This window comes from Ovis canadensis, chromosome 1, assembly GCF_042477335.2.
Source record: "Ovis canadensis isolate MfBH-ARS-UI-01 breed Bighorn chromosome 1, ARS-UI_OviCan_v2, whole genome shotgun sequence".
In the NCBI taxonomy this organism is placed as follows: Eukaryota; Metazoa; Chordata; class Mammalia; order Artiodactyla; family Bovidae; genus Ovis; species Ovis canadensis.
The window spans coordinates 89,844,043-89,860,260 of record NC_091245.1 but is presented as its reverse complement, the minus strand read 5'-3'; the positions used below and the strand labels follow the sequence as shown (position 1 = coordinate 89,860,260).

Sequence of the window (16,218 nt, the reverse complement as noted above, 5' to 3'; positions counted from 1 at the left end):
CTAAGTTTCTATTAGGGGTATTGAAAATGCTCTAAAATGCTCCCCAGTGGGAGCAGGGATATTGGGGAAGGCTTGTAATAATATAGCAGCTCCTCTGAAACCCTGCTCTTCTGGACAGAGTTTATGTCATAATGGGGAGAGGAGGGCTTCAGTTCCTAGGAATGAGTAAGATATTAGCAGGCAAAATATTGGATGCCCTCCGCACTGGCTACTCATAGAGAATTTACGTTTACCCAAATAAAGCATCGAGGGCTTCTTCTGAATTATCTCATTAATTATCACAACAACCTTGTAAGTTAGGTTTATAAAACCCATTTATATTGGTAGAGGCTCATGTTACGTAACTTCCCCAAGGACATTTAACTATTTGGTAAGTAACATTTGGCTCTAGTTCAACCCCAGATCTGAAGCCAGTCTCCTCTCTCAATCATTAGGCCACACTGCCTCCTTCTGGCCTGAAATGAGTTGGTAAAAAATTCTGGAATGCACCAGAGGAGACCTGAATTTAGATCCCATCTTCATTTCATTTGCTTATTACTCTCTCACTGAAGGACACCCTTCTAACATGAAAACCAGGAACTTCCTTTGCTGTCCTGGGACCATTGCTGGGCATCTTTGAAAAGGGTCGGAAGACTCGAGATGGTTGCTCAGTGCCTGCTAGCCACGCTGCTGTCCCCTCCCCATTCCTCCAGCTCGCCCAGCATATAGGGAACTGGGCAGGAACACACCTTGCTGCAGTCACGATGCAGTACGTCTGTAGCCGGTTAACCCTCTCAAAACAGGAAATAAGGGTCATCTGGCAAGATGTGTGCTTAGTGAACCAATGCAGCCTATTTTCCAAGTGCTCGCAAGCTGTCCGCTTAATAATCCACTCTCAAATTCTGCCAGCAATTGGCGGACAGAATCAGCGGATACCAAGCCTGCTGGTCTGTGGCTCCTTAGATCTCCTTTCCCCTTCTTTAAAGATACTGATACTTTAGCCTCCTGGTATTTCTCTGCGACATCATGATTTCTCAGCCATCGTGAGCAGTGGTTCTATAACACCATCTGCACATTCCTCCCGTCTCCTAGGGTAGGATCTAGGTGGGCCTGTGATGGGAATCCACTGAAGACAGCTGGCCACTTGCCTGCTCTCCACTCCCCTGCTTCAAGCTCTGGATACTTTTTTCCACATTTGTCCCTGCCTTCCCAAGATAAAGCAGGTTCTTCTTTGTGGAGAAGGCAGAAAGTGCATGGGAGTTGCATTGGTCAGCTTTCTCTATCGTCTGTTTCCAGCAGACCATCTGCCCAGCAGATGAGTAACTTTCCTTCCAGTGGCGAAAACAACCTCCCTGTTGTTCTTAGCACTTTTCACAACCTCAGTCACTGAAATGTAGCCTTCCTGACACGGTTGTTACAAACTCCCACCATGCCTCATTTTCACCCATGGTCATGTACCCAATGTCCACCTTTCAATCAAGTTATCTAAAAATTTCTTCATCACTCAGATGGTTAGAATCAGCTCATCAGCAACAGAGACCATGGTTTTCAGAATGTCTGCTGCTGCTGCTGCTAAGACACTTCAGTCATGTCCGACTCTGTGCGACCCCATAGACGGCAGCCCACCAGGCTCCACTGTCAATGGGACTCTCCAGGCAAGAGCACTGGAGTGGGTTGCCATTTCCTTCTCCAATGCATGAAAGTGAAAAGTGAAAGTGAAGTCGGTCAGTCGTGTCCGACTCTTCGCGACCCCATGGACTGCAGCCCACCAGCTCCTCTGTCCATGGGATTTGCCAGGCAAGAGTACTGGAGTGGGGTGCCATCGCCTTCTCCTTCAGAATGCCTAAGTGAAAGTAAATGTATTTATTGTTTGTAGAGCTGTACACGTCACAGCGTGGCTTCCCAGGTGGCTCAGTGGTTAGGAATCTGCCTACCACACAGGAGACGTGTTCTGTCTCTGAGTCAGGAAAACCTCCTGGAGAAGGAACTGGCAACCTACTCCAATATTCTGGCTTGGGAAATGCTATGGACAGAGGAGCCTGCCAGGCTAGAGTCCATGGGGTCACAAAAGAGTCAGGCATGACTCAGCAACTAAACAACAATACAAATACAATAGAGTTATGTCACAATAGAATTATGACCTAGGTTACTCATTATCTTCATTTTTGAGACAAGGAAACTGAGGCCCGTAGTCACATTCTCCTAAGGTCACACTGTAATTTCAGGTGGAGCTGCTGCTGCTGCTGCTGCTAAGTCGCTTCAGTCGTGTCCCACTCTGTGCGACCCCATAGACGGCAGCCCACCAGGCTCCACTGTCAATGGGACTCTCCAGGCAAGAACACTGGAGTGGGTTGCCATTTCCTTCTCCAATGCATGAAAGTGAAAAGTGAAAATGAAGTCGCTCAGTCGTGTCAAACTTTTAGCGACCCCATGGGCTGCAGCCCACCAGGCTCCTCCGTCCATGGGATTTTCCAGGCAGGAGTACTGGAGCGGGGTGCCATTGCCTTCTCCGTCAGGTGGAGCTAGGGGAGTCTTATCAGAGCCAGGATCTGGACCACTTCACTGGAAGCCACTCCTGAGCATCATGGCAGAGAAGGCAAACCTAGTATCAGTGCTCCCAAAGGAGCTGTCAGTAGTGTGACCGAGACAGCTTGAGGCAGAACAAAGGGCCTCGACACTGAAGAAGAAGGAAGAAGGGTGTGGAGAAGCTTAAATGGGGCCATTCGTCCAAGTATGTGTCAACCATGGCACACCTCTGACCAAGCCCTTAGGGTTAGGGGTGAGGACTTCACAGTTCTGCAATGGCTGCATCACCTTCCACAGTCTTTCTGGACCCCAGGACACCTGGGTCCTTCAGGACAAGTGACTTGGAGCCTCACAATTTCAGCAGCAACAATTCCAGGTCACCCTAAGGCTGTTTCTGCTCAGGACACCCAGAGGGCACAGAGGTGGGGAGAGGTGGGGGTTCTGGCTTTGGCCAAAGGAGTCATCACAGGTCTTTACTTAACGTGGCCTTTAAATGATCTCGGTAAAGAAGAGGCTAAACACTTAACTGCAGCTGAGCATATCTTATTGATTAGAGGAGAAGGCTCTGGCCTGTTTGCCTGGGGCTGAGCAGGAGCCAGGCCAAGCCGGTCCCAGGGGGTGGCTGCCAGGGTGTGAAGTACTTAGGAGAGTTTCTCTGAGCTCTGAGACGGGCTGGCACTGTCCCAAAGTGGCTTCACAGCTTAAGGGGCTGAGTTTTGGAACTCATAGACCCCTTTAAGACAGTGGGATGAGGTGAAAAGAGGAGAAAGCAGGAGGTGTGGGTTTTGCTCCCAGCTGTACCCAAACATGAGCAATCTACTTCATGCCTCTGAGCCTCGATTCCTGCGTCTGTCCAGTGATGATCAAGGTTCCAAGTTCACAGGGTTTGTGGAGCTTCTGTGAGTCAAATGTGTAAACGTGCTTTGTAAATTATAAGCTTTCACATAAATAGAAGGTGGTTTATTCTTCGTTATTTTTATTACCATAAGAGAAATCGTGTTGTTCTGCTTGAAACTTGTCCATGGCTCCTCTTTGCACTTGGGATGGAACCCGTGCTCCTCGTCGGGGGCCCCTGGACCCTGCGTGGTTGGCCCTGCCTGGCCCCCACCTGCTGCCTCAGTCTCCTTTTGTAGAACTCCCCACCTGCCCTGTGTGCCAGTCCTGATGGCCCTTTCACTGCTCCTAGACAGGCCAAGCCCCTTCCTACCTCAGGGCCTCCATCCTGTCTGTTCCCTCTGCCTGGTACGCTCTGCCCCACGTGTGTGGCATGGCTGGATTCTTTACCTTCAGGTCTTAGCTTAAATGTTACCTCCTCAGGGAGGCCTTTCTGACCACTCTCCCTCAACCCTGAACTGCACTATCTCTATTCTCTCCCTGGAAAGAGCCAGAAGTTGCAATATTTTTATATATTCACTTAAGTGTTACAGTCTTCCCCTGGAAGGATGCTGGCTCTGTGAACGTAAGGACCTACCTTGTCTGTTTTGTTCACTCGCGGAGCATATCATAGTACGTGACACATAGCAGGCACCTAAAGAACTGTCAGATGAATGAATGAATGACTGGGTGAATGATTAGCAGGGGAGCCTGATTGTTTCCCAAATGACCCCTCTTCCTTATACCTGCTTGTCTTCATCTTTCAGATATGGAGACATGGTGCCCAAGACGATTGCAGGAAAGATCTTCGGTTCCATCTGCTCACTGAGCGGTGTCCTCGTCATTGCCCTGCCGGTCCCTGTGATCGTTTCCAACTTCAGCCGGATTTACCACCAGAATCAGAGAGCGGATAAACGCAGGGCACAGAAGGTAAGCCTCAGACCCGGAAGCGGGTAGGCCACACCGAGAGGGTGCCCTTGGCCTTTTCCCTTTGCCACACAGAGCTCCTGGGAGAATCCCTGCACAAACGGCCTCTGGCTTTGGAAGGTAAGCAGCAGTAGGTGCCTTCCCACCTACCAGTGTCCTGCACGCCAACCACAGTCAGCTGCGCAAGGCCACAAACTCTCAATTACCCACAAGCCAATGTTCTCCTTGTGGATATTCTGTGCAGTTTCCTTGGGCCCTGGCCACCCCTCCTAGACCATAGCTACTAACACTGGGCAGTGCCTGGACTCCTCCCTTCCACAGCCAAGAGCTTGCTGGGGAGCATAATCGCTTTTCAGTACCCTGTGATAGCCTATACCAAACAGAGTGACAAAAATAAATTTGCTAAAAAGAAAAATGAATACTCTGAAAGGAGAACATTCTGAGGCCATTGAGTTCACGGACAAATTGCACGGCGGGCTTTAGTCACCTCAGGGTATCATAGGATAGGGCATAGAACTGCCCTTGACAGTTGGGAGACTAAGCGTGGGTCCTGGAAAGGTTTCCAGTGATGTCCAGTGAGTACACCTTAGAGAGGCTGGGCAGGATCAACAGGATGAGGAAAGATGCCTGAAGGTTTTGGTGCCCAGAGAGAAGCCTCCTTTCCTGACCGGCCTCCACCTCACCCTCTGAGCCAGTTCACCTGCATTTTTTGCACATCTGGCTGGTGAAGGTTCTTGGACCCAGGGAGCAGTTTTTCCTTTCTCTTCTGATCTAGGCTGAAATACTCCCCCTTCAGCAGTGTCTCAACCTCCGGGGGCGAGGGGTGGGGGAGGTGGGGTGGGGGGGTGGGGGGTGGGTACCATCAAAGCCTTTCTGGGTACAGTGGAGTGGGGGGACCTGAAATTGTCGCTTAGGGAGGCCTGAAACGTCATGTCCTTATTGTATTCTTTCTTCATTTATTCATTCCACACATGTTTACTGAGCACCTACTCTGTGCCAGGCCCTGTGTGTGCAGCTGGGTTACTTCCTCACCATGTGAGCCTCTCTCCTGGCCTTGCTTTTGCAGAGATAACCCCCCAGTGGCAGGGCTTCCTTGACATATCAGAGGGATCCAGAATTTCAGAACACATCTGTGTATGCTGACTGAAACAAAGTCTCAAAGTTCATGAAAGTTAGCTCTGAAATGTGTAATGATTTGCATGTAACAATACTTAATGGGGGTTTCCCTGGTGTCTCACTGGTCAAGAATCTACATGTAATGCAGGAGACCCAGGTTTGACCTCTGGGTCAGGAAGATCCACTGGAGAAGGAGATGACAATCCAGGCAACCCACTCCAGTATTCTTGCCTGGGAAATCCCATGGGCAGAGGGGTCTGGCAGGCTATAGTCCATGAGATAGCAAGTGTTAGACACAACTTAGAAACTAAACCACCACCATACTTAATAACATATATCACATAGTTATATAATAAATCCAGCTGGTCCCCACTTCCAACATCTCCCCTTTTGTGTGCCCCTGTGGTCACCTCCTTGCCCTACGGTCTCACTCTGCCTGTGCAGTGACATACTTTGAATTATCCTGACTGGGGTCTGTGATGTTGTCAGCCTGCCTTGGGTTGATCTGCAGTCCTCTCTATCCCCTCCAGCACCAGTTTCTACCTCTTCACCCAAGGTCAGGTCTTCCCCACCCCCATCCCCTGCGAGCCAGCCCCAAAATAGAAGTCTTATCTCTTTCCCCATTGAAGTCAGCTGGCAAGTGTGAACAATATCTACATTTATTATGCTGTCCTTAAAAAGGGGGCAGGAAGAAACTGGGATCTCCTTTCCAAATCAGGGAGCCTAAAGCCCTGAAGGGCCAGGGGTCCTATAGCAATGGCAACCCCATCCCTCACTGCCCACCGCACCCACCAGGGCTGACACAGGGTTTTTGAAGAGCAGTAAAGGTTCCTGGAATCCTCAGCTCTCACACCAGCCCACAGCAGCCCCACTCACGCAGGGCTTCAGCCGCCTCTGCACTCCCTTCCCTTCTGTACTCATGCCCTTACCTGCTTCTTAGAGTATCATGTCCGCTGTCATTTTGCCCTCCGCAAAGAATGCTGTGGGGGCCATTTCTCCACACGACTTTACAGAGTTCATCCCATGTGATTAAGATACACGAGGAATCAGCTTGGGCGTCTTCTTCCTTCTAGCCCCTCAGGACGAGAGTCCCTCCCTCTTCTTCCTTCCTCCTGCTCCCTCTTTGCTCTCCCTCCAAGAGGGAGTAAATCAAAGTAAATATTCATAGTATTTTCATGTTGCCTGGATACTGTCCCTCCTCATGGTCCACTCAGCTCTGTCTCTTTCACCTTGGGCTTCTTGTGAGAAGGGGAAAAAGACAACACAAGAATACTGCTTGCTTCCAGCCCCAGGTCTATCACAGTAGTGAGGCAAGGCAGGCAGGTCAGGGGACTCAGTGGGGAGTGGAGAGATGGGTCAGGAAGGAGGTCAGGATTGCTGATAACAGGTCTCAGCTCAGACCACATACTCAGGAGTCATGAGGGTAAGCACTAGCCCGTGTGCCTCAGATGGAAAAGAAAGGACCAAAAAGTTGTCATCCTTTCCCATCATGACTGATTTGCTTGGGATTAGGGCTTCCCTCGGAGAAGGCGATGGCACCCCACTCCAGTACTCTTGCCTGGCAAATCCCATGGACGGAGGAGCCTGATAGGCTGCAGTCCATGGGGTTGCAAAGAGTCGGACACAACTGAGCGACTTCACTTTCACTTTTCACTTTCATGCATTGGAGAAGGAAATGGCAACCCACTCCAGAGTTCTTGCCTGCAGAATCCCAGGGACGGGGGAGCCTGTTGGGCTGCTGTCTATGGGGTCGCGCAGAGTTGGACACACTGAAGTGACTTAGCAGCAGCAGCAGCAGCAGGGCTTCCCTTGTAGCTCAGTTGGTAAAGAATCTGCCTGCAGTGCAGAAGACCCAGGTTCAATCCTTGGGTTGGGAAGATCCCCTGGAGAAGGAGATGGCAACCCACTCCAGTATCCTTGGCCTGGAAAATCTCATGTACAGCGGAGCCTGGTGGGCTGCAGTTCATGGGGTCACAAAGAGTCAGGCACGACTGAGTGATTAACACTTACTTATTGCTGAAATGACTCCATGACTCTTTGCTACAGAGACTGGCTCCTCTAAGCCAGGTGAGCCGGAGATCAAGTGAGGAGGCAGTGGACAGAGAAGGGAACATCTGAGTGGGGATTTTTATTGAAATAATTATAGATACACATGTAGCTATAAAATTGTCTTATCCAATGCATGGGCATTGACATAGCTACAACCCACCAAGCCTATTCAGACTTTCCCAGTTTTGCTTACACCCATGTGTGCCTCTGTGTGACGTTTTATATGGTTTTATCACCTGTGCAAGATCACACATCCCCCACCTCAGTCAAGATACCACACAGTTTCAACACCATAAGGATCCCTTCCATTGTATCTCTTACAACCACTCCCCCCAACACCCCTCCACCCTGTCTCTTAACCCTGGCAGCCATTTATCTGTCCTCCCTTTATAAAATGTTTTCATTTTTTAAATGGTATATCAATGGGCTTATATAGTAGGTAACCTTTGGAGACTGGCTTTCCCCATTTTGTTGTAATTTCCTCAAGATTCACCCAAGTCAGGTGAATCAGTAGTCTGTTCCTTTTCCTTGCTGAGTAGTATTCCCTGGTACGGGTTCATCCCAGTTATGATTAACAATTTGCATGCTGAGGGACATTGAGTTATTATAAGTAAAGCTGCTGTTAACAGCCACTTGCAGGTTTGTGTGGGAATAAAACTTTTCTCTGAGATAAATGTTTAAGAGTGCAATTGCCCATGGTCTCTTTCGGCTTTTCCAGTCCTCTCTCTTTTTCCTTCTTCTGCCTCTCCCAGGGCAGAGATGTCGATACTCATGCTCCAAGGACACCTGGCAGCCAGACAGCTAGGAAGTGTTTCATTGTGAAAGGCTTCTAGGGGCCCACAGAATTCTTGAGCTTATTAGCCTGTACCAGGAACTATCCCCAGGGTGGCAGGATCCTCCATCTTGACCTTTCCTCCAAACCTGGAATCTCTACAGCTGTGGAAAATGCAAGTCTGGGGCTTTGTTCATCAGGTTAAAATCTACCTGAATGGAGCTGAAATGTAGGGAAGAAGAGGGATGTTATGGAAACAGCAATGGCCTGAAGGTTGGAAGATCTGAGCTGAAGTCTTGCCCTGAAAAAGTCCCTTCCCTTCACATCCTCCATTTCCTTGCCTTTTCCCCGCCACCAGCCCCCCCCCCATTTCTTTGTCTTTAAAACAGCCTAGATGATCTCCACATTCTTTTAACTCTCACACTGTACTTCTGGCCATACAAGAGAGGGAAGCTGACCAGCCCACACAAGGACTGAGTCCATCACAGCGGCTTTTTCAGCGTGGATTTCTGGCCAACTGTGTAGGATCATCTTCCTGGGCCATCACAAGCCTCACTTGAGCAAATACTCAGTGCAAAGCTCTGTGCTAGGTGCTTAAGATAAAAATATGCATAAATCACAGACTCTGGCCCTCAGGAGCTCAAAGTCAAGCCAAAAGTCCTCACCAAATTACATGTGCTGGGTAGGGTTCTGTAAATACATTGCAGACCTCTTTATCCTGTGTGGGAAATGATTAAACGATATAGTGCATTTGATATGACAATCTGTTGCTTTAATAGAGCCCAGGGTAAGATAAGATTAAAAGAAGTGCCACAGAGGAGAGCAGGAGAATCTTTCATCTCAAGAAAGTAATGAAGACAGAGCCCAGATACAAGAAAGGTCTGGCTCTAAGTGGTGCAATCAAATTATATAAGGCTATAATGAGCTTGACACAATTGGATTTCCATACGCGGCTCTCAACACCCAGCACTCACCCAAAACAATAACAGCACATCCTCAAATGATGGAGGACTTGCGAGAATGCAGACATGGAACCGAGGGGAGAGGTGGAGCTGCATCCCTGGGAGAACTGTCCTGCAGCTTGAATGTATGTTCTTTGCTCAGAGAAAAGAGGAATGAGGGGCTTGCTTACTGCCCTTTCTCTCCCAGCTTCCTCTTTTCATTCTCGATCTAGAGGAGAGTTCTTTCTTAGATTTGCAGGCAGATCTTCCAGGCTCAAGTGCTGACCTCTTCCCCATATTTAGAAACCAGGGAAGGTCGTTGACTTGTCCCTGCAAGGACATACTGGCCACAAGGGGGCTTCCCAGAACACGATAGGTATCATGTGTTCTCTGCACTTCTGTTGAGAGCCAGAAGCCAAGTCCCTGGCCTCCTTTTAGTGGATGAGCCAGGCCAGCAGGACACTTGAGAGGACACTTGCCCACCCTGGGGAGAAGGTGACAAGAAATGAAAATCACCACAATCTTTCAAGGGCGCCTCAGTTCAGAGTCTATGCTGAAGTTAAGTGTGGATTTTCCCCGAGGCAGGAGAAGGACCCCTCCAGCCTAGAAGAGGGCTGTTAGTCCACGTGAGCTCCTCGGCTTCCTGGAGCTGGGTCTAGATCCACAAGAGCCCAAACGTGAAGCTGCATGTTTTTAAACCAGCAGGAAGCCCTCTACCCGTCCCTTCTCCCTCCTGAAGCCTCTTTCCTTTTAGGCCTCACTCTGCGACTGTGCTGCTGTCATGGTGACACCGATTATGTTTATTGGGGAGGAGAAGAGAAGCCAGCCTATGCGGCATGTCCCGCCTCTCCCACGGCCTCTGCGAGCAGGAGAGAGGAGCATGCATGGCTGAGGTCCCATGCAGTCTTCCTGTGGGATACTGCTACAGGCCTCCCAGGATGGAGCTGGGGAGACTTCTGGTGCCATAGCTAAGGCCGGGGTTTCCCTGGCGGCTCAGACAGGAAAGAATCTGTCTGCAGTGGGGGAGACCCAGGTTTGATTCCTGGGTCAGGAAGATCTTTTGGAGAAGGGAATGGCTACCCACTACAGTATTCTTGCCTGGAGAATTCTGGGGACAGAGGAGCCCAGCAGGCTATAGTCCATGGGGTCGCAAAGAGTCATACACGACTGAGCAACTAACATAGCTCAAGCCAGGGCAGTGTATGGAAATATGTTCCATCTTCCCCTCTCTCACCCACTTTGGGCCCCTGGTCACACATACACGCATCTACATTTGTTCCCATAGACATGCACAACAAAACAGGCCTATAGAGACAGACATGAAATTGTAAATTTATCTATTGATTTACAACTTGCTAGGCACTGGAGAAGGAAATGGAAACCCACTCCAGTATTCTTGCCTGGAGAATCCCAGGGATGGGGGAGCCTGGTGGGCTGCTGTCTCTGGGGTCGCACAGAGTCGGACACCTGAAGCGACTTATCAGCAGCAGCCACAGAAGGCACTGGAGAGATATCAGAGAACAAAACAAAAACTGCTACCTTCGAGGACTTTGTTTTTTTATTTATTGGGGTATATTTGCTTTACAGCATTGTAACTAGTTTCTGCTGTAGAGTGAAGTGAATCACCCAATTGTATACACATTTCCTCTCCCTTCTGAACGCCCCTCCCATCTAGGTCACCACATTGCATTGAGTAGAGTTCCCCGCTCTATACCATAGGATCTTGTGTCCATGCATGCTAAGTCGCTTCGGTCATGTCTGACTCTTTGCGACCCTATGGACTGTAGCCCACCAGGCTCCTCTGTCCATGGGATTCTCCAGGCGAGACTATCAGAATGGGTTGCCATACCCTCCTCCAGGGGCTCTCCCTGACCCAGGGATAGAACCCTCTATGTTGCCTCTATTGGAAGGCGGGTTCTTTCCTACTAGCACCATCTGGGAAGCCCCCACAGGCTCTTACTAGTTATCCATTCCAGGCACAGCAGTGTGCACATGTCACTCCTAAATCTCCCAATTCATCCCACCCCCTGTTTCTCTGCGTGAGGTCCATACGTTTGTTCTCTACGTCTGTGTCTTTATTTCTGCTTTGCAAATAGGTTTATCTGTACCATTTTTCTAGATTCCACATGTATCGCCAGACCTTGAGGAGCTTTACATTCTGGTCGGGGAGAGAGACAGTAACAAGCTATATACAACATATACTACCTTAGTGATGATGCTAAGGGAAAAATGAAAGACGGGGAGGAGTTGAGGGCCACATGTACACACTTCCTGATTTTCTCCCAATTAACTGGTATTTGGGCACCTGCTGAATACAAGCAGAAGCACTGGACCCTAGGAGAGAATCAGGGAGCTCTGCTCCTTGCAAGAGCCTGCAGTCTGGAGATGAGAAATACCCTGATGCAATACTGAGTGGATAAAGGTCATGAAATTTGGGGGAAGGAGGGAGGACTTTGATGAGTAATAGTCCCTCTCACTCTTTCATCATTTCTGTCAATCACAGAAGGCCCGCCTTGCCAGGATCCGTGTGGCCAAAACTGGCAGCTCCAACGCTTACCTGCACAGCAAGCGCAACGGACTTCTCAACGAAGCGCTGGAGCTGATGGTAGGTGCCCAGAGGACCTGGGGCCGGGAGGTGGATAGGGAGGATGAACTTGGTTTCTCTCCTGGGGGCACCAGCACTTCTGCCCCAAAGCCCCAAACTTTCCCCCGGTAGCAGCCCTCTCCACATACCTCTTCCATAGGGTTATCATTATATCCCTAAGCCAGCTTTTAGCTTAGGTGCTCCTAGCCAAAGGCTAACTTGTTCTAGGGTGACCCTAAAATTTGGTTCCTCCAGATTTTTCTGGTCCGTACTCCCTTCTGTGGACAAATGAAGGAGATGGAGAGAAGGAGAGCCACCCGCTTTACATTCAGTCTCTCTTCTTTTCTTCCTAGGGCACCCCAGAAGAGGAGCACATGGGCAAGACAACCTCACTCATCGAGAGCCAGCACCATCACCTGCTGCACTGCCTGGAAAAAACCACTGTGAGTCCCAGCCCAGTGCCACCTCCTTTCTCATCCCCGACCCCTGACCCTTCTCTACGGTCAGAACTTACTGAGTGTGAACTCTGTGCCCACATCCTCACCCTGGGTCAAGCTTCAGAAGTCAAAGTCTGTCCCCTTAGATCAAAAGAGTAGCAATGAGGTCTCTATCAACCCTCAGAAGGAAGACCCTTCTGACTCAGAAGCTCTGCCCTGCAGTGGCACAGAGGAGGCCATTCCCCTGGACTTTCCACACAACCCCTCTATCTCCATCCCCATGGCCCATTTCTTAGTTACTGAGGCCGAAGGCCTATGTCTATCAGTTTCTCAGTTCTGATGGGCATCACTCTTCAAAAGTAGGGCTGAATTTATAATAGATTGCTACAGGACAGCAGAGAAGAACGTCAACTTCTGTCCCAACCCTGGGGCTAGATGGATGGAATTTGTGGGTCCCTCTGCTCCCTCCACTCCACTTGAAACAGGAGACAGTGAATGAAAGAGGCAGTGCCTATATTGCTCTAGCCAGGGATTTTACCAGTACCACCCCATCGCAGTACCACCCTGCGATTCTCAGGGAATTCAAATTCTGAAAGGCTTATTGTTAAAATAGAGTTATGGCTTAGAGTGCCCCAGCTGGAATGTGGAATGATGCTTGTGCCTCACCAACAGGCTGAAAGGAAGGGCAGTGGGGCCAACCCTGGACCCTTGGCAAAAAGTGTTAGAAATAGGGAGGGAGGAGAAGTCAGGCTGGACAACCAAAGAGGGACAAAGGGAAACTTTGCTGTTTCTTTCTAGGATCTCCCTCCCCCAAAAGCCCAAAGTCAGGGCTCAGCATACTAAGGAGGGAACTTTCTAACTCTCAATATTCCATATCCTGGCCTCCCAGATGTGGGGGGAACAGATATTAGATGACTCTTAGATGAGACAAAGGGAGACACTGGATGGCAGTTGAACCCAGTGAGGACTTCCAAGGTGGGAAGGGACTCTGAAAACCCTAGTTTCCAGGATTTATCAGATATTTCATAGAGTCAAGAACTGTATATGCATATCTAGAATTTTTCTCAAAGATTCAGAGCTTGCCAAAGAAATAGGCCTGGACCCAACTGCCCTTTCCAAGTTGCATGTGCTGGGTGGAATGTGTAAGTTGAAAGGATATGGGTGAAATTTAATATTGGGTTTGAGGGGATGGAATGTTGGCATTGAAGAAATGAGATCTTGGAATTGAGGGATGGAATGCTGGCATTGAAGGGGTGGAATGCCAAATTTGGGGGAAAGAATGTCGGATTGGGGGTGGGGGATATTGGGATTAAAAGATGGAATGCTGGGTTTTAGGGGAGGAATGTTGGACTCCAGGGGTGGAATGCTGGGACAAGGAGGAAGAATGCGGGGAGCAAGGGTGGAATGCTGGGATTGAGAGACTGAATGTCAGAACTGAGCTTGGGAATGCTGGAATGTACAATCAATGGTGTTTTTATCTTCTGTTGGCATGTTGTCCTGTAGGGGTTGTCCTATCTTGTGGATGATCCCCTGTTATCTGTACGAACCTCCACCATCAAGGTATAACTTTTTAAAACTTTGATTGATGTTTCTCTCTCTGATTCCTCTGGGTCTGTGGAGTCTCCTCTTTTTACCCCCTGGTCTGGTTCTCTGCATGCGCTGTTGATTCTTCTGGGGCTTATCCCACCTCTGCTGACACACCCAGTACCAGCTCAGGCTTCCAGTTTTCTTGTGCCTTTCTGATTCCCTTTTTGGACCTCCCCAGGGGTTGGAGGGGTGGTGGGACATGGAACCAGTGTTGGTATCCGGTGAGTGTCCATGTGCCACGTCTGTCTATGCCCCCACCCCCCAACTCCACGGGAACTCCTGGTATCGAATGTTGGGGCTGGTCTCTCTCTGAACTCTGTTCTCATGCTGTTTCTCTTTAGACTTTCTCCTCACTCTGGCAGCTTTGTCCAGACTGTTCATGCCATAGATGTTTAGTCACCTTGGCCAAACAACCATATTATAGTCATCCTGGGTTGCGCTCCACCCTATCCTGGGATGGCCTCCGTTGGGAGTCTGTTAGCATCCCCTCCCCGTGCTGACACTTGACCTAGGGAATCCTGTGCCTTTAGGTGTATTAAAGAGCCATACTCCATAACCAGCTTCCCGGGCAGCTCAGTCAGTAAAGAGTCTGCCTTCAACGTAGGAGATCCAGGTTCGAACCCTGGGTTGGAAAGATCCTCTGGAGAAGGGAATGGCAACCCACTTCAGTATTCTTGCCTGGAGAATCCCATGGACGTGGCAGGCTACAGTCCATGGGGTCACAAAGAGTCGGACACGACTAAGCAACTTTCACTTCAACCCATAACCAGGTGGGAAAAAATCAATCATCAAAAGAAACGATAACTCTGACATTGTGACCCCATTGGCCTTCAAGAGCAAAGCTCTCCCAATTCTGTGAATAATTCAATGCCTTTAAAATCTTGTGTCTCATGCTTACCCGGGATTCATAAGGATCTCACCCAGTAAAGCCAGAAAAAGACAACCTAGCACACCCACTACTCATAGTCAGGGACTCCTTGCCTGCTGCCACTTGGGGGGAATCCTGTCAAAGCCTACAAAGTCCAGCAAGTCTTTGCTTCAGCTCTGAGGATGCCACAAAATCCCTCCACATCTCTCTATATCCCTTCAGCCAAAGCCGTAGATGAAGTACAGGAAACATTGTGATTTCATGACTGCAGTCTCCGCCCTTCAGTCTGATGACCAGGGCTGCCCATGGGAATCTCTTCCTTCCTTCGATGCCTATGGGACACCCCCAGGTCCGGAATGCTTCTTGGTGCTCCAGGCAGCTGGGCACCCTCCTCTCAAGGCCCAGAACAGAGCCAGGCAGAGTGCTGGAGCTCATCCCGCTCCCGCCCCCACTTCCTATCTCTGTCTCTTACCTGTTCTCCCTCTGCTTCCCACAGAACCACGAGTTCATAGACGAGCAGATGTTTGAGCAGAACTGCATGGAGAGTTCAATGCAGAACTACCCGTCCACACGGAGTCCTTCGTTGTCCAGCCACCCAGGCCTCACGACCACCTGCTGCTCCCGTCGTAGTAAGAAAACCACACACCTGCCCAATTCCAACTTGCCGGCCACCCGCCTGCGCAGCATGCAAGAGCTCAGCACGATCCACATCCAGGGCAGTGAGCAGCCCTCCCTCACTACCAGGTGGGTGGCTCCCATCCATCGCTCCCTGAAGCTTTTAGGCACTCCCTGGGCTTCCCTGTGGCTCAGCTGATAAAGAATCTGCCTGCAATGCGGGAGACCTGGGTTTGATCCCTGGGTTGGGAAGATCCCCTGGAGAAGGAAAAGGCTACACACTCCAGTATTCTGGCCTGGAGAAATCCATGAACTGTATAGTCCGTGGGGTCACAAGGAGTCGGACACGACTGAGTGACTTTCACTTTCACTCTCAGAGAGTGATGCCATCTCCACGTTAGGAGAACCCTGGGGTCTTTGGCCCTCCCTCCCCCATATCTAATGCAAGGGCCTCCCCCACCTTCCTTCTCATACTTGCAAGTTAGCCCAAAAGCCCCTCCTATGCTTAGGATACTATGGCATGTTTAGGCCCAGTGGACAGGGGTGGGGGGTGGGGGGCGGGGGGCGGGGGGCGGGGTTAGTTATGAGAAACAAGTAACAACAGAAATCCAAAAATGACCTCCCTGCTGCAGAGAATGGGCTGTTTTCTCAAGAAAGCAATTTTCACAATGGTATTAGACATGGCTTATCCCAGGCTGATTTTGCATCACAAAGTGACTCTGCTTATATTTAGGCCATTTCCCACTACCTCCAATGAACTGCAAGGAAGTCAGGGGAAGTAAAATCAAGTGACACAAATGATAGGAAAATAGTACACTGGAGGGGAAAATGTATACGCTGAATTCCAAAGCCCAATATGCATGACTTTTGCAATTTGGGGTAGTTGAGGAATAATCATCAGAATGTATAATTACAGGCCAAATACCAAAAGCAGAGGTGGAGGG

The 16,218-nt window shown here is 49.7% G+C and overlaps 1 protein-coding gene across 2 annotated transcripts in view; it reads left to right on the top strand.

Moving 5' to 3' along the window:
• KCND3 (potassium voltage-gated channel subfamily D member 3) overlaps positions 1-16,218 on the top strand; it is a 224,317-nt gene that overhangs the window by 202,520 nt on the left and 5,579 nt on the right. For both annotated transcript variants that reach the window (XM_069573806.1, XM_069573801.1), the window contains 5 exons: positions 4,146-4,308; positions 11,687-11,788; positions 12,121-12,210; positions 13,708-13,764; positions 15,156-15,403. In XM_069573806.1, coding sequence (XP_069429907.1) covers positions 4,146-4,308; positions 11,687-11,788; positions 12,121-12,210; positions 13,708-13,764; positions 15,156-15,403 — 660 coding nt within the window. The remainder of the gene's footprint in view (positions 1-4,145; positions 4,309-11,686; positions 11,789-12,120; positions 12,211-13,707; positions 13,765-15,155; positions 15,404-16,218) is intronic.